We start from the raw sequence: 23,038 nt of genomic DNA on the forward strand, positions 1-23,038 counted from the left end.
CCCTGGGGGCTTGGCAGGGGTGAGATGGGACCTCAAGGTGGGACCGAGGTGTTCAGGCAGTGGTGGGGGCTTGGCCCCAGGGTCGTTGGATGGGGAAGGGAAGGAGAAGGGGCCACGCTGGTGTAAAACTTTGAGCAGCTGCTGGAGCTTGGTGACAGTGGCACCCGGAGGGGTTTGGGGCACCCAGCCCATCAGCCACCCTGGTGGGTGTGGAGGGCTGTCCATAGCTGTACATGGGAACACAGGGGTGGCCAGGGCTGAGGAAGTGTCCCCTGCTGCCGGGGACACTCCCAAATAAACGCTGGCTTTGGGACAGACACGGGCGCCTGGTGTGCTCTGTAGGGAACGGGCCTGGCCCCACCACGACACCCCCTGAGCCCTGCCAGGGCTGCCCTGGGGGTCACTGTGCTGGGGGCAGCACGGGGGCTCTGGGCAGGTGCCACTAGTGGGGGGCACTGCTGGGTGTCGGGGTACACCGGGCTGGTGCCACCACCGGGTGTTGCTGAAGGCACAGGGAGCACTCAGAGTCACTGCTGGGGGCACGGGGAAGTGCTGGGGGCCCTGAGGAAAGTTCTGGAGCACCAGGATACGGTACTGGGAGCTGGTACTGGCAGCATGGAGCAGGTGAGGAACTTAGCAGAGGGCACTGAGGGTGGTAGTGGGAGATACTGGGAGCACCGTGATTGACCCAGGGGTGGTACCAAGCTCCTCTGGGTAGCTCCAGGAGGCACTGGGGGCACTTCTGAAGGGCCTGGGCTGTACTGGGGGTAGTACTGGGCACACTGGAGGTGGGTACTGGGGGGTCTAGGAGAACTACTGAGGCATTAGGGTTTGGTAGTAGGAGCTGGTGGTACTGGGCAGTGCTGGCAGCAGCGGTAGGGAAGTGGTGATGGTTCTCTAGGGTGGCTGGAGGTTGCAGTGGGCAGTACTGGGCTGTGGCAGGGCACTCTGGTCAGTACTGGGCAATGGAGGTGGTGCTGTGCTCCTCTGGCCAGTCCTGAGATGCGCTGGTGCTGTACTGGGGGTGCTGGGGCTACGCTGGGGTCGGTACTGGGCATACTGGTGGGGTGCAGAGATGTACTGGGAGGGCTGGGCTGTACTGAGAGCTGCACTGGGAGCTGCCCTGGGCTGTACTGGGAGCTGCACTGGGCTGTACTGGGAGCGCTGGGCTGTACTGGGAGCACTGGGCTGTACTGGGAGCACTGGGCTGTACTGGGAGCTGCGCTGGGTTGTACTGGGAGCTGCGCTGGGCTGTACTGGGAGCTGCACTGGGCTGTACTGGGAGCGCTGGGCTGTACTGGGAGCTGCGCTGGGCTGTACTGGGAGCTGCGCTGGGTTGTACTGGGAGCTGCGCTGGGCGCTCGCGCCCTCTGGCGGCCGATCGGGGCACTGCAGGAGAGCCGCGGCGCGGGGACGGGGCGCGCTGGGGACAAAGGGGGGGACAGAGGGGAACTGGGCTGTACTGGGGTCACTGGGGCAGCCCTGGCAAGGCCTGGAGTCACCGGAGGTGGGGGAGCACTGGGGAGTTCCTTGGGATACTCAGTTTTGCTGCGGTGCCCGCATGGTGGTGGCAATGGGGGGCACTGGGGACGTAAGAGGCGGGCACTGGGAAGGCACACTGAGGGACCCAGAGACATTGTGGGGGCTCACTGAGTTTGGGGTGGTGACACAGAGGTGGCACTGCAGTGTCCCTGGGCGTTGGACAGGGTTTTTTTGGACTGGGGAGGGGGACACGGTCCTCACACAGGAACTGGAATTGCCTGGGAGCACTGGGGTTTCTTCCATAGTCACTGGGGAGTGTTACTGGAGAGGGCTTTGGGAACCCTGCGGAGGGTGTGTGGGTATCCCTGAGGACATGGTGCAGGTGTTGCTGGAGGGCCTGGGGACGTTGTGCAGGTGACACTGAGCTGGCCTGGTGGCACTGGGTGGTGCAGGCAGGTGGGTGGCCGGGCAGGCACACTAAGAAGTGCACCCAGAGGGCATGGGGATGTTAGTGGAGGGTTCTGGAAGGGTCCCTGGGGACACAGGGTGTGGTGACTGAGGCTGACATTCTGTCACTGTGGGGAGTGCCCATGGGGACACTGGTATGACTTACTGGGGTGGGACAGCGGGCACTGCTCCAGAGCAGGGGGTTTGACCAGGTGAGATGGGGACAATGGGGACATTAGCTCCCACTCTGGCCAGATCCCGGCATACACACCATCCCACCCCCAATTCCAAACCCCTGGGGTCCACAGCAGAGCTGGAGATGGGCAGGGGTCCCACTTCCCCCAGGGTGGCCGGGTCACTGCCCCAGCCCCCGGGGGGAGGCAAAGCTGAGGCTGGTGTGGCCGGGGCACCCTCCCGGCAGAAGTGCTGACTCCGGGAACCTCGGGATTGCTGAGCTCAGCCCGCTGCAGATTGCAGGGGGTTTATCGGGGGGGCCCAGCTTAAGCCCCGGGTGCTGAGCGCAGCCCCCCGGCAGGCGGCCCCGCGGGACCTTGGCCCCGTCCTTGTCGCACACGGGCGGGCGGCGGCGGCGGCGGCGGCAGCTGCGGCGGCGGGCGCGGGAGCGAGCGCTGGAGGCGGCGGGAGGCTGGAGCTCGCTGCCCATCCTGGTGCTGACCTCCAAGGAGCGGGTGCTGAACCGCAGGGCTGCGGGGCTGACCATGGGAGCCGGGGCCAGTGCCGAGGAGAAGCATTCCCGAGAGCTGGAGAAGAAGCTCAAGGAAGATGCTGAGAAGGATGCCAGGACTGTGAAGCTGCTGCTGCTGGGTAAGGGGGACACAACACCCAGGGGGGACATACCCATCCCTTGAGCATCTCACCCTAACAGCCCACCCAATGCTCCCCTGAAACCTACCAGTGCCCCTCAACCCAACCAGCACCCCTCAACACAACCAGCACCCCCTCAACCCAACCAACACCTCTCAACCCAACCAAAACCTCTCAACCCAACCAGCACCCCTCGACCCAATCAGCACCTCTCAATCAAACCAGCACCTCTCAACCCAGCCAGCACCGCTCAACCCAACCAGAATTCCTCAACTCAACCAGCACCCCCAAACCCAACCAGCACCCTTCAACCCAACCAGCACACCCCACAGCTGCCCCCAACCCAACCAGCCAATCCAACATTCCTCTGGCCCCCAGATGGACCCCAAACCCAAGCAACCCACCCTCACAGTTCATTCAACTTTCTCCTGACTCACCCAGGACCCTTAAAACCAAGCAGCCCACCCCAACATCAACCCCATTCCCAGCAGCCCTAAACCAAACCTCCCCTTCTCAAGAGCCCACCCAGTGTTTCCCTGATGCCTTTAAACACCTTTAAACAAAACCAGCACAACCCAGGAGTGTCCCCAACAGCTTCCCACTCCCAGACATCCCTAAAACCAACGAACCCCTCCCCAATAAAACACCCAAAGTTTTCCTGACCCCACTCTAAACCCAATCAGTTCAACAGTCCCCAGGCCTCTGCTCCTCTGCTCCTAAGCACCCCTAAACCCAGTCAGCCCACTCTAGCAGTCCTTTGACACCCACAGCACGCCTAAAGCCAACCAGTCAACCCAAAAGCCCACCCAATGTTTCCTTTCTCCCTCGGCACCCCTAAACCCAACCAGCCACCCCAACAGCCCCCCATTCCCAGGATCCCCTAAACCAGCTCATCCCAACTTGCTCAGCACCCCTTACCAGGCGCCCCAAACACAACAGACCATCTCAACAAGAAGATGAGATCCTGAGATCCTAAGGTCCTACAATCCACCCTAAGATCCCCTGGCTTCCATACATCCCTCAACTCAACCAGCCCACCTAACATCCCCCCACTCCCAGATCCCCCAGCCAACCCATCTTGAGTCTTCACCCACACAACCTACCACCACTCCAGCCTGTCAGCACCCCTGCCCCATGCTCCTAGGGACCCCCATGCAGCCCATTCCACCACCCCATGTGTGTCCCTGGAGCCCCCTTGTGCTGTGTGTCCCTCCCAGTCCTTCCCAGTCCCCCAGTGGTGCCTGAGGATTGGGGTGCTGTGTATGTGTTGGGGCCGTGGGTGGCATCACTGTCCTCATAGCTTGGCCCAGGACACATCTCCCTGCACAGCCACAAGTTTGGGGCATTGGGTGGTGGGTGGCAGGGTTGCGATGTCACCATGTCCCCACCCCTCCCCTGGGCTCCTGAGAGTGTCCTGGTTGAGCTGCTTCAGATCCCATTAGACACAGCGGCTCAGGCTAACCTTAATGCCACTGGCACCAGGCTGTTAATCCCCCTGCACACCCTGAGCCATGGACACAGCACAGCCAGCAGTGCCCGCAGCCACGTCAGGCACCAAGGCTCTCAGTGAGCCAGCACGGGGCTCAGCTGGGAGTGCCCATGGCACCACCATGACCCTGTTTTGTCCCCTTAGGAGCAGGGGAGTCGGGGAAGAGCACCATTGTCAAGCAGATGAAGTAAGTGCCAAGGCGAGGGTCACTTGATGGTGCCCACCATGCCCAGTGTCTGTCCCACACTGCAGCCATGGGGTGCCCTATCCCACTGTGCCTGACTCCCTGTGCCACTGCCATGGGGTGCATCCATCGTGTGGCTCAGCTCCACGGCACCCAGCTCAGCCCCACGCTGTGACCTTCCCTGGCCAGGATCATCCACCAGGACGGTTACTCGCTGGAGGAATGCCTGGAGTTCATTGCCATCATTTACAGCAACACGCTCCAGTCCATGCTGGCCATCGTGCGGGCCATGACCACCCTCAACATCCAGTACGGGGACACGGCTCGCCAGGTGAGGAGCATTCCATGTGGGGCAGGGGTTCCCCGCAGTCCCCAGGCCCCACTGACCCCCTGTCCCTCACAGGACGATGCCCGTAAGCTGCTGCACCTCTCGGACACCATCGAGGAGGGGACCATGCCTAAGGAGATGTCAGAAATCATCGGGAGGCTCTGGAAGGACTCGGGCATCCAAGCCTGCTTTGACCGCGCCTCCGAGTACCAGCTCAACGACTCTGCGGGCTAGTACGTGCTGGGCTCAGGGAGCGTGGCTGGGGGAGGCATCAGGGGGGTTCCAACCCGTGTCTCATGCCCACCGCGTGCCTGGCCAGCTACCTGTCAGACCTGGAGCGCCTGGTGACCCCCGGCTACGTCCCCACAGAGCAGGACGTGCTGCGTTCCCGCGTCAAGACAACCGGCATCATCGAGACCCAGTTCTCCTTCAAAGACCTCAACTTCAGGTGGGGGCCAGGCCCCAGTGAGGGCTGGTGCCAGGGGTGGGCAGGGAGGGGGGTGCTGACCCTCCTTTGTCCTGCCCAGGATGTTCGATGTGGGCGGACAGCGGTCAGAGAGGAAGAAGTGGATCCACTGCTTTGAGGGCGTGACCTGCATCATCTTCATCGCGGCTCTCAGTGCCTACGACATGGTCCTGGTGGAGGATGATGAAGTGGTGAGGAACGCTCACCACCTCACAGCCCCTCTGCTTTGCCCCAGCCGTGACTTGGGTGTCACCACGGGGCTGTGTCCCTCCGCAGAACCGCATGCACGAGAGCCTGCACCTCTTCAACAGCATCTGCAACCACCGCTACTTCGCCACCACCTCCATCGTCCTCTTCCTCAACAAGAAGGACGTTTTCCTGGAGAAGATCAAGAAGGCCCACCTCAGCATCTGCTTCCCCGACTATGACGGTGAGTATGGCGGTGGCTGGTGGTGGTGGGGTGCTGCTGGAGGGCTGGGTGCCACCGCCCCCGCAGGAGTCCCCCACAAGGTGTCCTCAGCACCCCATGCAAGCGGTGCTGCATGAGCCTTGCTGAGGGAGAGTACAAGATTTATCCACCTGAGGGAGCACTGGGTAATCCCGGGCCGGCATTTTGGCGGGGGACCAGCCCAGGAAGGGATCTTGCTCACTGCCTCACCACCAGGTCCCAACACCTACGACGATGCGGGCAACTACATCAAGCTGCAGTTCCTGGAGCTGAACATGCGGCGGGACGTGAAGGAGATCTACTCCCACATGACCTGCGCCACCGATACCGAGAACGTCAAGTTCGTCTTTGACGCCGTCACTGACATCATCATCAAGGAGAACCTCAAGGACTGCGGGCTGTTCTGAGCCCCAGCCGAGCACCCCCTCCCCTGGGAGCAGCCCCACCGCTGACCCCATTCCACCTCCACAACCATCTCCACTTGCCCCACACCCCTGGGATTTGACCTGCCCAGCTCTAAAGCCACCCCTGGTGAAGTGGGGGGGCTGGGGGGGCGGGGGGCACAATCTCACTCCCCCTCCCCAACAACTCTCCCACTGTGGGACCCCCAGTTCTGCTGGAAGTCTCTGGGGCTCCAGGTCCAAGGGGCACCTGGATGACCCTGGATACTACAGGGTGCTGCAGGTCCCTGGGTAACCCTCAGAGCTCCGGGGGACGGGGGTTCCCTTGGGTGCTAAGGGTCATTGAGCACCCCTTGGAGCAGAGGGGTGTTTGGGGGTCCTGGGTGTCCCTAGGTATTTGAGGGATCCTGGGGTGTCCCTGCATTCCCTTTAGAGCTGAGGTGCTGGGGTTCCCAGATGACCTTTGGCATTGGGGAGACTGGGGGGTTTTGGGTGGCCCTTGGTGCTGGGAGTCCCTGGTACCCCTTGGAGCTGAGGGGTGTTAGGGGTTCCCTTGGGTGCTGGGGGGTCCAGGTGCCCTCTGAAGCTCTGGCTGCTGGGGTGGTCCCTCGGGTGCTGCTGGGTGTCCATGGGTGCCCCCCTGGAGCTGGGGGTCTCCACAAACCCCTCAGAGCTGGGGGCCCTTTGGGTGTGGGGTGTCCATGGGTGATCCCTGGGGCTGGGGGTTCCTGTGGGCTGCTGGGTGCAAGGGGTGCTACAGATCATTGGGTGTTCCTGGGCGTCCCCAGGGACTGTGATACTGGAGCTCCCTTGGTGCCACCATGTCACCGCTGCAGAGCCAGGGGGTAGTCATGTGTTTGTTCCCCCCCACCCCACAGCCCCTCGGGGTAGGGCTCAGCCCTGCAGCAGCATCCCAGCTACACCCCCAAGGGTCCCACCACTGCCCTCACCTCCCACAACCAGGGGCTTCTCCTGACCCCAGGGGGATGCCAACCCACCTTGTGTCCCTCTCCCACCCCTGGGGCCCACCCCCCACCCTCCCACAGAGGTGAAGCCCCCCTGCCCACTCCCCTGTCACACAGGGTGTTTCAGTATATATAACGTTTCTCTCTCTTTTTTTTTTCCTTTCTACATTTTATTATTTCAAACCATGTGAACAGTTTGGTAAAACATCCTGTGGGAAAAGCGAGGCCGCAGGCACCGGCTGGAGGGTCCCCCTGGGCTGGGGGGACAGCGGGGGCCGCTCTGTACAGCGGGCTCTCCTCGCCCAACGCAACAGCTAGCCCTAAAAACTAGGCTTAGAAAGAGGGGGGGGATAGAGGCAGTGGGCAGCACCCCCTGCCCACCCTCCTGCCTGAGCTGCCCATGGGGATGGGGGCAGCAAGGCAGGGTGGGGTGCACACCCTCCCCCCCAAAGGCACACGGTTGGGGGGTGGGCTGGCCACGGAGGATGCCACCACCACGTAGCACTTGATGCTTTTAAATAGTTTGGTAAAAAGGTTTCTTTAAAAAGTAACCTGTGCCCAACCGGTGTGGTGTGGTTTTTTTTTGCATGGTTTTGGGTTTGGTTTTGTTTTTCCTTTTTTTTTTTTTTTCTTTTTTTCTTTCTTCTTTCTTTTCTGGTTACTAAAAGGAATGTCATCGGTCGTGTTTGTGGCTGGGTGGGCATGCCTGAGGGGACCCTGTGCCCCCCATGCCAGCAACACTTGCAATGTAAACAGTGAGAGCACCAGGGCTCGGAGTGAATGAAATGGGGGCTGGAAGGGCTGAGGGGGTACAAACCAAGATTAAAACCTTGTCTTCCCTGGAAGGGCAATGCCGGCGAGGAGGAGGACAATGGTGGGGGGCAAACACGGCCAGCAGGGGGTACATGGGCCCTGCCACCATGCTGACACTCAAAAAGTCTCTTTACGTGGTGGGCAGAGGAATGAATCTGAAGAGAAGCAGGAGTGGGAGATGGTGTGGTCCTTCCTTTGCAGCTCCTAGGAGAGAGAGGTGGTGAGCAGGGGAGGGTCTGGGGACAGGGCAGCCTGCAGCTGAAGGATGGTCCATGACCACCACCCACCTGAGCCTCAGAAGAGACCGCAGTCCTTCAGGTTGTTTTTGATGATGACGTCGGTGACGGCGTCGAAGACGAACTGCACGTTCTTGGTGTCCGTGGCACAGGTGAAGTGGGTGTAGATCTCCTTGGTGTCCTTCCTCTTGTTCAGGTCCTCAAACTTGCTCTGGATGTAGCTGGCTGCCTCGTCATACTTGTTGGCCCCTGGGCAAGAAGAGACACTGGGCTGCCCCACAGTTGCCCACAGCCACCAAAGGGTTTGGGCTTGGCTTGGCCCTCCACAGCCACTGTCCAATTGCCAAACTGAGGCTCCGGAGGCAGAATGACCCTCAGATAACCCACCTTCAGGACAGCTGCCCCTTGGGTTGGGTCCCTCACATCCCCCATCTCCTGGGGCAACCCAAAAACCCATCACACCCCACTTGCTGCCCCAACTCACTGCTCCTGCCAGGAAGGCAGGGGGCACAGAGGGTCCCAATGGTACCTGTGTACTCAGGGAAGCAGATGGTGAGGGAGCTGTGCACAATCTTCTCCTCAAAGAGGTCCTTCTTGTTGAGGAAGAGGATGATGGATGTGTCTGTGAACCACTTGTTATTGCAGATGCTGTCAAACAGCTTCATGCTCTCATGCATCCGGTTCTGGCAGGGAAGATGGCGGCATGAGCCAGGCAGGGACCCCCAGGCAGCACCCACCCCACTGCTCCCCAAACTGCCACCCCTCATGCTCCTGCCTGCCTGGGCAGGGGATGCCAATGGCCCTGCAAGGCTTGGGCCACACTGGCCAGGGCACTGGTGGCCACCAGAGGAGGGGCTGCTCCCCCAGCCCCCCACGAGGGGACGGCTCATGGCACTGGTTCCATGCCCATGACTCACCATCTCCTCATCTTCAGCCAGCACCAGGTCATAGGCACTCAGGGCCACACAGAAAATGATGGCTGTCACCCCCTCAAAGCAGTGGATCCACTTCTTCCGCTCCGAGCGCTGGCCTCCCACATCGAACATCCTGCAGCAGGGGGGTGACACGGGATGGATGGCAGCTCCCAGCCCCACCAGCCTCACCCCATGCCCTGCCTCAGTGTCCCCAGCTGCTGGAGCAGGAGCAGCACTGGTGCAGGCAGAGCACAGGGCCTCTGCCCCAGGGATTTTGCCAGTACTGAGGATCGGCCCCGGCTCCTGCTGCCAGGACAGTGCCCAGGCTCATTTCCCAGCCAAAGCAAATCCCTGACGTGAGCTGGGGCAGGATCAGGCCACTTTCCCAGGGAGTGTCAGTGTCATGCTCTCCAGAGACCTGCTCCAGAGCAGGCACAGCAGGGCTTTGCCAGAGACCTTGGACCAAGGGGAGCCAAGTCAGTGTGGGCTCAGCAGGATTGTGGCAGCAGCAGGGCTCGGGGATGATACCAATGCACCATGTGCCTCTCCCTCCACGGGCAGCAGAGGATGCCCTGCCTCCATGGAGAAGAGCCCAGCAGCAGCATTCCACATCCCCTGCCATGCCCAGTGCCAACTGCTTGGCTGGCAGGAAGGCTTCCCCACTGGGACACACTGCATTGCCCCAGACCACCCTCACTGCCACCCCCAAAGTGCTGTCCTGCAATGCACAACCAAGTGTCTCCATTCTACCAGGGTGGCATCGGGGTCCCTGCGAGCCCCTGCATTCAGAGAGGACCCCAGCAGATCTTTCTGACATCAGCTCTGTTGCCATGGGACCAAATCCCCTGGGGATGTGCACAATGGCAGCTTTTTGCCTCTGAAACTGGAGCCCTTATTATTTCCCATGAGTTTTCAGTGGAAAGCAACCACGGGGTGCCAGCAGGCCGCGCTGCCACTGCCTGACCCCGAGACCCCAGCTCCTGCCCAGCGCCCTTCCTGCAGTGGAAGCAGCGTCACAGCAGCAGGAGGAGGGACACCTTCCCCCTCCCCTCCTCGCCAGAGCCTGGATCCGCCCCCAGGCTCAGTTCTGTGAAGTGTTTTTGAGGCTGTTCCAGCTATTTCAGCGGTTTCCGCTCTCTGAGGCAGCAGTTCCCGCCATGAGCAAACCAGGAGGCGGGGAGAGCTGAGTGCACACAGTGTGCACCCATGCTCCATCTGAACTTGAGGAGGAAGGGGTTTTTTTGCTTTCAAAAAGGCAAAAAGGAAAGATGTCAGACATACTTGAAATGTAGGTCCTTAAAGGTGAAGTGAGTCTCTACGATGCCCGTGGTCTTCACCCTGGTGCGCAGCACATCCTGCTGGGTGGGGATGTAGTCAGCACGGGCTATCCTCTCCAGGTCGTTCAGGTAGCTGGGGACAAAGAGGAAAGGTGCTGTGAGAGCTGGACCTTGGGGCACGACCCACCCAGATCCCATGGCACATCCCCATCCCCTGTCCATCTCCCAGCATTGTTCAGTTGGGGCGGGCACTGCCAAGCTGGGACGCACAGCAGGGTCCCCAAGTGCATCCCGGGGTAACTGCATGTCCCTGCCAGACACAGACAGGGCAGGACACCAGTGGCCAGGGACACACAGGACCGAGGGACTGGGGGCAGTGTGCTGGCACTGGGAGCCCAGCAAAGGATGCAGCTGGGGCTGAGGGGCTCACCCCGTTTCCCTGGCCGTTTGCACGGGGGGAAATGGCAAGAGGAAAATATTCAGTGCTATGGCAACCAGCCGCAGTGCTGGCGGAAACAATCGATGGCGCCATGCCATTTATAGTCAAAAACACAAAGGGACGGCGTCCTGGGAGGAAGCAGGAGGCGGGAGGCAGGAGAGACAGGGAGCAGCGCCGTGGGGGGCTGCAGGAGTACCGAGCCCCCGGGAGCATCGCCCGCCTTGCTGCCTGCACGGCCACAGGGGGTGGCTGGGTCCCCAGTGTGCAACACCCACCAGGACTGATGAGGGCTGCCAGGGGGATCAAGGCAGGTTTTGATTTCTCCAGCTCACATTGCTTTAATTGGGTTACTACAAACGGGCTCCTTTAAGCAAATTAGGCTTGTCTTAATTAAGGCATTTGTGGCCCTGTAATCTGGTGAAAGCCAGATTACAGCCCGCGAGGCCATAGGGATCCGTGGCTCTGACTGCAGCACGGCCACTCGCCAGCTCCTGGGAAACCCTGCAGCGTGTCAGGGCAAGGCCAGGGCTGGAGGTGCCCCAGAAGCCTGCTGTGGGTGTGAGGGTGGGGGACCTGCACGTTACTGCTGCAGAGCAGCTCAAAAACAGCCGGAAACACACTTGGCCTCTGGCTACGAAAAACAGGAAACGCCACAGCAGGGCCCTGCGCAGCACCACAGGCTCTTGGACATTGCATCAAGCCCCAGGGTGCTGGTGAGCACCATCCCGGCACTGTTGGAACTCCCAGAGGCAGAGGAGGAACAGGATGGGAGCTACTGTGCTGCAGAGGGCTGGGGTACACGTGGGCTGCGTGCTGGGCACAGCACAGGGCTCCTCATCCCCACACTGTCCTGTTCCAGCAGCACCGTGGGCACATCATCCCTGTGAGATGGGCAAGGGATTGGCCACTGCACAGGCATCTCTCACAGGGCTGGAAAAAGGCTGGAGCAACAGCTTGAAGGTGCTCCTAATTAATGGTTGTCCAACCCCCACCATGTGCTAAACACTCCATAATGGCACTGACAGCGACAGGCACTTGGCAGACACTGTGCAGATACACCTGCTCCAAGTGTGTGTGCAAGCTCCTTGGCACCTGATGGGTGTTCTGTGCTTCCACACCAGCACCCACTGCCAGGGAAATGCCAGGGCTGGCTGGGGAGTGATGGGGCTGAGCAGACAGGGGCTGGGGGAGGTGGGTGTGTGCCCATCAGGAGGAAGTGAAAGCTGCGGGTGCAGGGGGAAAGAGCTGACAGGAGCTTCTCCAGGTTTGGGGCTTGCCAGGAGCTTTCCTGCAGTCTCTTCCCCATGGTGACCTCAGTGCAAAAGAAGGACCTGACACTGCTGTGAATGAGGGGACAGCTGGGGAAACCACCTGCCCTGGGATGGCAGTGAGTCCCAAACGTGCAGGATCCCAGGCAAGACCAGGCTTGGTGAGGTGTTCCTGGCACACCACGAGCTCCCCCCACACTGCTTTGCCATAAGGGGTCTGGGTGGAGAGAGTAGGAGGGCACTGTGCAAGCTGAACACAGACTCAGCTGTGTTACTCTCTCCAGCAATGGTACATTAGGCAGATTAACTTTATTTATTAATCTCTTCAAAAATAAACCCAACCAGCTGCAGCAATCTACCTAAACACCAATTTGCTGGGTAATGCACAAGCATAATGCCAAGTCTGTCTGTATAAAAACAGTTAAAAGAAAAAGAGAAGCCTCTTGAGCATCCTACTCATCCTCTTCAGACCTAAGCGTCCCCAGGTTTTTCCTTGGGAATTTTTCCTGCCTCGACAGCCCATGAAGGATGATGAGGATGGGCTGTGCTCATGAGCGGGCACCAGTGGAGAGCATCTCCTGGGGAAGGAGTGGGGACAGAGCAGCGGCAGGAGGGGGATGCCCCGGTGCCCCCCTCCCAGGGTACACAGCACCCCGCCAGAGAAGGAAACAGCTTTCGAAACATCCGCCTTCCCAGTTCCGCTCGGGCTCAGCCCCAGCACCATGCGGGAAGTGGCAGCACCGGCTCCTAAGCCTGGTGAGGGTGAACAGCAGCCCCTGGGGGGATTTTGTGCTGCTTGATAAAAGCACTGTGGCTCCCAGGGCTCAGCTGAGCTGGGCAGAGGAGGGGGCACTCACTAGGCAGCAGAGTCGTTCAGCTGGTACTCTCGGGAGCGGTTGAAGCAAGCCTGCACCCCGTTGTCAGCCCACAGTCTCCGGATGACGTTGGCCAGGTCCTCAGGCATGATGCCCTGCTCCTCAGCAGTGGAGGAGAGTGCAAACAGCTGCCGAGCATCATCCTGCAGGGATAAAACAGCTTGAGCATTGGCACGGACTTATTGAAGCTCACTCACTCAAAGGACCTGATGGGAGCCCACCAGGGAACAGCAGGGCTTGGGCTGAGCCACCTTTAATCCTAGTCCAGTTTTGGGCACATCTGTTTTAGCCACCAAGAACTCCCCTCCTTGCCAGGCACAGTAGGAGAAGGACGGCACTCACCGCTCTGGAGGAGTCTCCAAAGTCAATCTGCAGGTTCCCCATCGCCTTGATGATAGCCATAATGGACTGGATGGTGTTGCTGTAGACCACAGCTTTGTACTGCCGGCACTCCTCCTCTGAATAGCCATCCTCATGGATGATCCTGGGGCAGGGGAGAGACACAGACAAGGTCAGCCCTTTGTGGGGTACCCCAGGATGCTGCTCCCCACCCATGCTCGGTGGCAACACCGACTGGGAGCTTTCCCTGTCAGCCACTGGTTTTGGAGCTTGTGGCCAAGGCCTGAGCAGTGCCAGCCACAGAGACAGTGCAGGGACCACTCACTTCATCTGTTTGACGATGGTGCTCTTCCCAGACTCGCCAGCACCTGTGGAGAAAGGAGAAGGGATGAGGTCCTGTGCAAAGCCAGGAACCCTTACCCTACTGGGACACCCGCCCAGCCCAGGGACGGAATGCAGCAGGTGTTTCAGCCATTGGAGAAGCAGCATTAGCCAGAGCACATGACTGGATCTACACTGGAAGTGTCAGGACCAAAAAAAGAGGGAACAAAAGCAGAGCTTGGAGGGCCCTCACAATAGGTCCCAAGGGAAAAAATAACACCTGCTCTGGGCCAGGAAAATGGCATAAACACACTAACATTTTCCCCACAATCCTAACATGCCACAGCTGATGGGCAATCCTGGCTTTGGTTGAATGTGGGGACTCCCTGTGACAAGGGGACCAAACTCTGTCCATCACCTGCCATCCCATCTCCAGGCAGAACTTGAGATGCTGCATCCCACGTCCCCTCTGTGCTGAGGAACAATGGAGCACCAGCCCCAGCACATATCCACAGCTGGAGGCAGCAGCAGTCAGGATGCAGGGATGCTTGTGCCACAAGGTACAGGCAGGGAACTCAGGAATAAGTTGCCACCTCCAGCAGCCAGCTGAAGCGATCCCAGCGGGCTCAGCCGCCCCCAGGCTGGTTCTTAAATAGTGCGCACTTCCCAGCCTGCCGTGCACTTCCCAGCCTGCCAGGTCCTGAGCCCCAGCCTGCTGCGGAGGCGGCTGCCAGCAGGGAGAGCTGATGGCTTTTGGGGTCGTTTTGTTTTTCAGCATCCAAACGCAGGGTTCTGTGAGTTCAGTGAGACAGCCAGGGTGCCTAAGGTTCTCCTTCCCCCACCCTGTCCCCCCTAGGGACGTCACCCCACGCAGGCAATGTGCAGCTCAGCCCAGCCCTCCCTCCACTGGCTGAGAGCAGGGAAGAAGCAAAGTCACCCTGGCTGCAAGAAAGGGGAAGCCAAAAGGGGAAGCTGAAAGAAAGAGGCATGTCCCTTGTCCCCTCTCTGTGCAGGGAGTGTCACGAGATGGATGAGTGCCTGGCTCGTCTTGCCCCAGGACCCCCAGCAGGATGAGGCCCCTTTGGCCAGGGACAAGTGCAGTCCCTGCCTCTGGGTGCAAATCCCAGAGGATCTCCCAAGTGAAGTCCATCCCGGTGTCCTCTCAGAGCCCTTTTTGTGGGTCCCCCAATGCTGCCCTTGGCCATGGAGCTGCCCTTACAGGGGGCCCCAAGCAGGATGGTGCCAGCATGACTGCAGAGGGGGCAGAGATTACAGAGGAGGTTAAAAAAAATCAGAAAAAAAAAGCAGCAGATTATGCTAAAATTAACTGGGAAAAACAGGGCCCATCGTGCCAGCTGAGACATGGTAGCAGGGAACAAACTCCTTCTATGCTTGTCACCAGCCTGAACACCACCAGGTGACAGGCATGCACCCCCAGGGACATCACTGTGGGCAGTGCTCAGGGCATGGAGCGCCCTGATGCCGGGGCCATACTGAGGCTACAGAGACCCTGCATTTACCACTCAAGCACCTTGCTGCGTGGTTCCCATGCTGTGTGTGCCAAGGGAGGGGCTCTGCTCAGCTCAGAGGTCACTGCCCAGCACAGCGGGGGCTCTCAGCACTGCTGACCCATCCTCCCCCAGGATGCTGACGCGGCACCCGGCGCAGCCCGGCCAGCGCTCATGGTCAGTGCTGGCAGCTCCTGCCTGGAGCTGGGAGCAGGGGGGAAGGACTCAGCATAGCCCTTCATTTTTCCCATTAAATATCTCTAGTTTCTAACACCATCCCATAGCACTGGGTCTGGTAGCCAGTGGCATTCACTCAATCCTTGCTCAGCGGGTGCCTGGACAGGGAAACTGAGGCACATGGCAAGCAAGAACCTGGATTATCAGCATCTCTGAGGTGAGGCGCCAGACAGCCATCCCCAGCTCCTCCTCCCTCTGACCCTGCCTGACATTTTCTCTCTGCCAGGAGAGAACAACCCTGCCGGGGCCTCCTGCTTTCTCTGGGCTGGGTGACAGTCACAGGGTGACCGTCACCAAGGCTGGCTATTTCCCTGCAAACTTCCTCCACATCTCCCAGCTCCTTCCCAGCCCCCTGAGGAAGGCAGCCATGTTCCAAGTCAGCACCTCTGCTTGCCCAGCACAGGAGATTGTACACTTGCAGTGAGCAGGAATTTGGATGTGAATTAACAGCCCCCCCTCCCCAGGCGGGGGACCCTCCCCAGTCCCCTCCATGAGTGCAGCAGAGGGGAAGGATTTCCAATCCCCGGAAAACCCCAGCTGCCGCCCATTCAGCCCCAAAACAATTCCTGGGCTGGATGCCAACTGCCAGTTCCCACCCTCCAGCCCAGCCCGGGCAGGATGAGGCAGTGTCAGAGGAGCTCTGGACTCCTGTGCCTGCATATCAGGGGGAGGGGATGGAGACCCCCCAGTAGCATGGGCTGACCCCAGGGCTGTGCTTCCTCCAGCCCTGCCTCTCTGCAGCCAGTGCTTGTTCCCAGGGCAGCGCCTGGCAAAAACAGGACGAGAGCTCTCTCTTGGGCTCATTTCCTCCTTTCTTTGTTAAAAATAATCTCCAAAAATTTAAAATAAGCAAGCAGCTGCCTGGCTGCAGAACTCCCTGCTAATCCACTGGCAAAAACTTTATTGAGCCAACATATATATTCTGCAGCCCATGATTTATGGTGCTTTCTGGGCAGCAGATATTTAGTGCAATATATGCACATACTTCTGGGCAGCACCTACATAATCCCTGTATTTTAGGAGCTGGCCACAGGTTTCAGGATCCACCTCACCCCCCATCACTGACAGCGGATTTTCCATTTTTCCACACGGCACCATCCTTTCAAATATTCAGGCATAGATGGAAGCAATGCATAGCTGGAAAATTCTCATTATGGGGGAAAAGCTGAAATTCAATCCACCAGCAGGTCCAGAGCCATCCCCATCCCCAGCACCCAGAGGCCCATTCCCTGCTGCTGTCCCGGCAAGCTTTCCGAACCTGGCAAACAGCAGCTATTATTTGAGTATGGATTTACAGATGGGTTTTAGCTCTGGACAAACCCACCAATTCCTTTCCCTGCAGGACAGACAGACAGCAGGACAGAGAGACAGCCGCAGAGCCCACCTCCCTTGGCACCTGCAGGGTCCCCACCATCAAATGGGACGGACAAAGGGGTGTGTTAAAAGCAGAGTTACCCTAAAGACTCTAATAACAAAAAGAGATTCCCCTCGACATTTTCTTTCCTACCCAAAATAGATGGAAAATTGCTGTAAAAATAATCACATTTTTTTAAAACCCCACAGTGACACAGGGCGTTTTTCCCAAGGGCCATCCCATTCCAGCACAGGGCTGGCTGCTTCCCAGAAGGAGCTGTGCATCGTTGGCTGGTGGAATGCCACGTCCTCAGGCAGGACCTCAAAAAATTGGGGGGGTGCAAACCCCCTGTCCAAGGCAGCTGATAAAGATGCAAAAAAAACCCCCACAAAAATAAATAAAACAGGAATAAATTGGCAGCACGAAGGATGCTCAGGGCACACAGGAGGAGGTGGGCTAGGGATGGTTTCCCAGGGGGAGCACGGAAAATGCACCCCGGTGCCAACAAGGGCTGCCGGTGTCCACAAGCTGGACAAAACTATCCTTGTGCTGGGCTTTTTCCAGGAATCCTGAAACTTTGCTGCTCTGTTTCTGCCCCTGCCATGGCCAGAGTGCTCCCTCTCCCCCTGCACCACTGCTGCCATGTGCCCCCAGGCCTGGGTGCTATTATCCTGCCCACCCTGCCCTGACAGGATGGGGTCTCACCCTCTGGCACAGCCGGGATGCTGTCGGCACCCAAATCCCCCTAGCTGGGTTTTCCACACCCAAATCCCCCCGGCTGGGTTTTCCACCAGGGATGGAGAATTACTCAGCTCCCCTGGCTCCGGTGATTCAAGCAGTCTCCGGGCCGGAAAGCCGCACTCCGGCCTGGAGCAGGAAACCCGGTGGCTGCGGAAAGGCCAGGCCAGCCCTGGCTGTAGCAACAGTGCCTGGGGACACTGTGATCCCAGCCCTGGGCAGGCTCAGACCAGGGGACACCATAAAGCTACACATATATATAGGTGAAGATAGATATATATATTTATATGTGCTTTAAATCAATGTATACGTTGCTCCACAAAAAAAGTAAGATTGTGTGTGTGTGTGTATATATACACAAACACACAAAACAGTTAAAATAGAAAATGCATTTCTAATGTACATCTGTAAAAATATATGTTAAACATATACATATAAACCAGCTGCTTCCCCTGGGCAAAGTCTAAGTGCTCATCTTGGAGCAGAGGGCAGCTGCCAGCCCCTAGGACATCACCACTGGGGGCACTGTAGTGACCCACCCCACCCCAACCTATCCCAAGCCGATACACCAGCTTCAGGGGTTGGATGTCAGATCCCTCTGGGTCTCTAAGCACTGAGTTCTTCCCTGGTCCCCCTCACTGTGACACCTCCTAGTCCATCACAAAAACAGCATTAGGGCTCCCAGTGTCCCCACTGAAGGGATGACCCAACCCCTCCAACAGCCAGGACTGAGGAAGGAGTGGAGTCAGAAACAACCCCCAACACAGGACCAAGCACAGCAAAGCAGGCAGCTCACACAGAGCCCAGGGCAATTCTGGAGCCACACCACCTCTGAAAGTCACAGCTGGTCCCTCCCTTCCTCTATTTTTATGCAAGCCCCAAAAAAAAAAAAAAAAAAAAAAGCTGCTTCCGAGCCCTGCCCGGCCACTGTGTGTCCCAGGTAGGATCTGGTACAGGCAGTTCCTACATGACGTTCCCTGGTGCCACCATGCCAGCAAGGGCAGTGTCCTCATCCCTGGTCTGCACCCAGAGCAGACCCCTGGGGATTAACATCATCACCCCACCATGCCTTCTCCACCTCTAACACAGCTGAGAAATCCTTCACTTTCCTAATCCTCCAAAGATAAGGAATGAGGGGCTTTGAGCACAGCAATCACTTGCCTGCTGCCAACCCTGAATCCCCCTGGAGTATCCCAGCTCCCACAGGCAAGGAGGTGGGTTGGTCAGAACACTGCTGCCCAGCAGAAACAGCCACTGACTGCAGGGCTTTGTGTCCCAGCCATGCTGAGGAGCTGACAGTGGCACCAGGAGGTGTTGGAAGTATAGGGAAGATGCTCCAGGTGCTTTTAGACGTCAGTGATGGCTCCTGGCCCCTCCCAGCACCAAAACCGTGGGAGACTGGTGGTTTCCAGTAGCAGGAAGGGACACATTCTTTGTTTGGGGGGAATTGCTTTGCCTGGGGGATATTGCTTCATCCATCAGAGACTGGAGCTTCAAACTACCTGGCAGACACTCACTTTGCCCAAGCAAACAGCAGAGGAAAACCTGAAGGCATGGACAGGTGCCACAGCAGGAGCAGCGCTGCGCCCACACCTGCAGAGCTGTGTGCCACAGGGGGGTCCTGGCTGTCCCCACTGCCCTGACAGTGTGCCACAGGGGGGTCCTGGCTGTCCCCACTGCCCTGACAGCATGTCCATGCCTCTCCAGCTCACCCACCACGGCAGAGGAAAGGCAGGAGGCAGCTCATGGCCACATGCAGAGCACAGCACAGACCTGAGGCACCTGCAGCAGTCAGCCCCAAGCCCTCTCTGCTCCTACACTGCTGATGCCATCACCACACATCGAGACTGGTGCCTTCCACTCACACCCTGCCCTGCCTGGCTGTGGTGCCCCAGCTCCAAAGCTCAGCTGCGGGACACCATGAGTTGACACCAAAAAACATGCCACACTTGGAAGAGACATTTCCTCTTCATGCCGTAGGTTGATGCAGCACAAAGGGTGAAGCTGTTTTTCTCTTTAGTTTTTGCCTCCCTTTTTCTGGAGGAGGCAGGAGGGCTGCAGCCCCCACAGAGGACCCTGGAGCTCTGCCCTGCTGAGAGTGATGAGGAGCTGTGGCGCTCACCAAAAAGCATGTGAGGCCTCAGCTCTCCTCAAAGCTTCCCCTGGCCATGGGGAAAAAAAAATAAGCCATACGAAGGGTGAGCAGCAGGGAGGTGAGAGCATCCCCCCAGCACTGCGGTCCCACCCCACAGAGGGGACATGTCACAAGCCCCAGGGGGACAGTGCTGGCCACACCTGCCCAGCTGCTCCCTGCCGGCCTGGGAGGATTTTCCGGCCAAGGCTCAGCTCGGAAATGGCAGTGCTGACCCAAGGCTGCGGTGCTATTGACACCTGAGCAGCTGCAAGGGGAAGAAAAGGCCATTTTTTTAATGTACAAAAAGAGCCATTTTGCTCTATTTTTGGCTTTAGAAAGCAGCTGAGATCAGAAATGCCGCTCGTAAACACCAGCCCCAGCAGAAGGGAGTGAGGACATCCTCTTCCTCCTCCTGCCTCCACTTCAGGACAGAGCAAGACCCAGGAAAGGGATGTCAGCCAGTCAGCCTACAGCATAATCCTGCTCCTTGGTGACGCTCAGCACCAACAGGATGGGCCCTCCCTACCCGGGCACCCAGAGCTCACAGCACCAGGGTGATACTGCCTGGACAGTCCCAGGAGCCTCCCGAAGCTGGAGGTGCCAAACCCCCTTGGCCAGCGACCTCCCCATTGCTCCCCACCAGGCCCTGGGCTGAGAGGAGCAGACCTGGCAGCAAAGCCAGCATGGGAGCAGCTCAGGGCAAAGAGCCACCACGTGCTCCTCACTATCCCACATATCCCACGGGGTTCCACTCCCCTCACTCTCCTTTCCACAGAAAAAAAGTGGGGCAGCGAGTGTGCCCAACCATCGAGCCCCCCAGACAGCACAGACCCCCTCCCAATATCCCCAGGATGGGTTTTGTTGGCAGCACTGCTCATGCCAAGGCAAAAAGAATCAAAATAAAACAAAACAAAAAAGAGCCGCACTCTGATAAAGGAGCATTTTAAGGCGTTAATTACGTATTTCTCAAGGCAGGCAGGGGTTGAGCAAATAAAGGCCTGCCGGATTTCAGCGTGACTTCCTGCTGCTGGCAGCTTCCTCTGCAGACAGCAGATGAGTCCAAAGACATTTTCTGTCAGGGTTCGCTCTGTCCCGCTGCCCCACGGCGCCATGGGAGCCTCGCAGCTCCCGCACCTGGAGGGAGGCCCTCCCTGGGAATTTCGCAAAGGGAATAAAAAGCCCAGCTGGGAGTCATTAAGAGAAATAATGAATTAAAATAACGAAGTGCTGCCTTGCCCGCAGGCACAGGGCAGGGCTGTGAACGCCCATGGGAGCATCACCAGGATGCTTTGAAGAGGAAAGCGGCCCGTTATCAGTACCCAAATCGAGTGTCCGTGAGGCACAGAGCCCGTGGGCTGGGGGGGCCCTGCCCAGGGCAGGCAATGGCCCAAGCCCCCCAAACCCCCACGGAGAGGGCAGGGTGGTGGAGAGGCTCGGGCCTGTCCCAGGGCTCCAGCAGGGAAGGCACGGGGCAATGGGCGCCTGTCAGCCCCGTTACCTCCACCAGAGCCAGAGCCCAGGCTAAGGGCAGCCCATGGAGGAGTCCCAGGATCCTGGGCAGGTGGGACGGGGTGCCCGAGCCTGCAGGACCTTTGCTGGGGGGGGACATCCAACAGGTGAGTGGGGATGCCCCCACCTTTGTCCCAAAGGGATATGTCCAGACTGGACACTGATTGGTTGGGGGGACAGTACCATAATAGGGTGGCATCTACTTCTGGGGGGATCCCCACAGCCCAGAGTGGGGTGGCAGCCTCTCTGAGGGGCACCCAAGGTTTGCTGTAGGGCCAGCACCCCACTGCCAGGGGGATCCCCAAAGCCTGGAATGGGGCTGGCATCCCACTCACAGAGGGGTGGGGAAAGAACCCCAATGTGGAGGGGACCCAGGATCTGCTGTGGGTATCGGGCTCCATTCCTGTAGGGAAACCCTGGGAAGTGGGATGGGGTCAACACCCCACTCCTGGGGGGAATCGAATGGGGTAAACATCCCAATCCTGTGGGGAGAGACACTGGGAGCTGGGATGGGGCCAACATCCCATTCCTGGGGAGGGGGGGAATCATGGAAACTGGGATAAGATCAATAACCCACTCCTGGAGGGAATCCCTAGGATCTCGGATTAGATCAACATCTCACTCCTCGGGCGGATGCCTGGGACCTGGGATGGGATCAACACCCGACTCCTGGGGGGATCCCTCGGAACTGGGGTGGAATCAACACCCGACTCCTGGGGGGGATCCTTCAGACCTGGGATGGGATCAACACCCGACTCCTGGGGGAAACCCTAAGGCCTGCTGCTCCATCGGTGGGGGGGAACCCGGAAGCCTGGGGCGGGGCAGGCCCCGGTTCCCGGGGACATCCCCGCGGCCCGAGATGGAGCCCGCAGCTCACCGTGGGGAGAGCCCGAGGCCTGGGCTGGGGCCAGCATCCCACAGACGGGGGATCCCCGGGGCGGGGCGGGGCACTCCGGGCGCTGGTACCCAGGATCGCCCCGGGGCAGCGGGGGGCGGAGGCGGCGAGGCCGCCCGGTTCCGGCAGGGCTGGGCCGAGCCGGGCGAAGAAGCCAAGATGGGGGGCCCGGGGGTGGGGCCCGGGGGGTCTTACCCAGCAGCAGCAGTTTCACCTCCCGCGCCGCCTTCTCGCCGTCCTCCCGCAGGTTCTTGTCGATCATGCGAGAGCGCTCGGCGGCCGCCTTGTCCTCGGCGCTCACGGTGCAGCCCATGGCGGCGGCGGCGGCGGCTGCTGCGCGCCCGCGGCTCTGCCGGCCCGGCCCGGCCCGCCCCGACAGGCCCCGCCCCCGGGCGCGCAGGGCGGGGCCTGCCGGGGCGGGGCAACGGGCGGGGCCAATGGGCGGGGCGCTGTCGGGGCGGGGCTGGTGGGCGGGGCTTGCGGGGCGGGGCCGCTCGCTGTCGGCGCGCGGGCCCTCAGGCGGCGGCGGCCGGTAACGGCGGGGGAGGGGCGGGGGGACACGGGCTGTGAGGGACGGGAGGGAGCAGGGACACGGTGTGTCCTGGGATAGGCGTGTGCGTGGGACACGGTGTGTCCCGGGATAGGCGTGTGCGTGGGACACGGGGTGTCCCGGGATAGACATGAGAGGGACACGGTGTGTCCCGGGATAGACGTGCGCGTGGGACACAGTGTGTCCTGGGATAGACGTGTGGGAGCGACACGGTGTGTCCCGGGACACACATGGACACGGTATGTCCTGGGATAGAGGTGTGCGTGGGACACAGTGTGTCCCGGGACACACACGGGGAGGGAGATGGAGTCTGGGTGTGGGGTTTTGGGGCCCTTTGGGTGCAGAGCAGTGGGTGCAGCCCTGGGAGCAGTGGTTTGGGTGATGCTGTGTTTCAGGGCTACCTTCAAACAGCGGTTTGGGTGATGCTGTGTTTCAGGGCTACCTTCTGTGGAGTCTCGGTGTCACAGGGTGGTGGCTCAGAGCTTGGGCATCTCTCACTCCTCCGTGTCCCCTGCCCGCAGCAGGAGGGAGCCCCTTGGCAAGTGACGGGGCTGGGCGTGTCTGTGACAGGGAATGGGTCAGGCTGGGAATGGACA

At 59.6% G+C, this 23,038-nt stretch overlaps 2 protein-coding genes across 2 annotated transcripts; one reads left to right on the forward strand and one right to left on the reverse strand.

Moving 5' to 3' along the window:
• Positions 1-2,526: 2,526 nt before the first annotated feature.
• On the forward strand, positions 2,527-6,085 carry GNAT1 (G protein subunit alpha transducin 1). Its single transcript, XM_030956582.1, has 8 exons — positions 2,527-2,754; positions 4,388-4,430; positions 4,617-4,758; positions 4,831-4,988; positions 5,075-5,203; positions 5,283-5,412; positions 5,498-5,651; positions 5,886-6,085. The coding sequence occupies exons 1-8, from the start codon at positions 2,649-2,651 to the stop codon at positions 6,074-6,076; spliced, it is 1,053 nt and encodes a 350-aa protein (XP_030812442.1). The 5' UTR covers positions 2,527-2,648; the 3' UTR covers positions 6,077-6,085.
• Positions 6,086-7,162: 1,077 nt separating this feature from the next.
• On the reverse strand, positions 7,163-22,254 carry GNAI2 (G protein subunit alpha i2). Its single transcript, XM_030956767.1, has 9 exons — positions 22,088-22,254; positions 13,522-13,564; positions 13,200-13,341; positions 12,840-13,000; positions 10,280-10,408; positions 9,002-9,131; positions 8,614-8,767; positions 8,136-8,333; positions 7,163-8,052 (listed from the first exon to the last, which is right to left on the reverse strand). The coding sequence occupies exons 1-8, from the start codon at positions 22,203-22,205 to the stop codon at positions 8,143-8,145; spliced, it is 1,068 nt and encodes a 355-aa protein (XP_030812627.1). The 5' UTR covers positions 22,206-22,254; the 3' UTR covers positions 7,163-8,052; positions 8,136-8,142.
• Between the last annotated feature and the right edge of the window lie 784 nt (positions 22,255-23,038).

Source organism: Camarhynchus parvulus, chromosome 12 (assembly GCF_901933205.1).
Source record: "Camarhynchus parvulus chromosome 12, STF_HiC, whole genome shotgun sequence".
Lineage (NCBI taxonomy): Eukaryota > Metazoa > Chordata > Aves > Passeriformes > Thraupidae > Camarhynchus > Camarhynchus parvulus.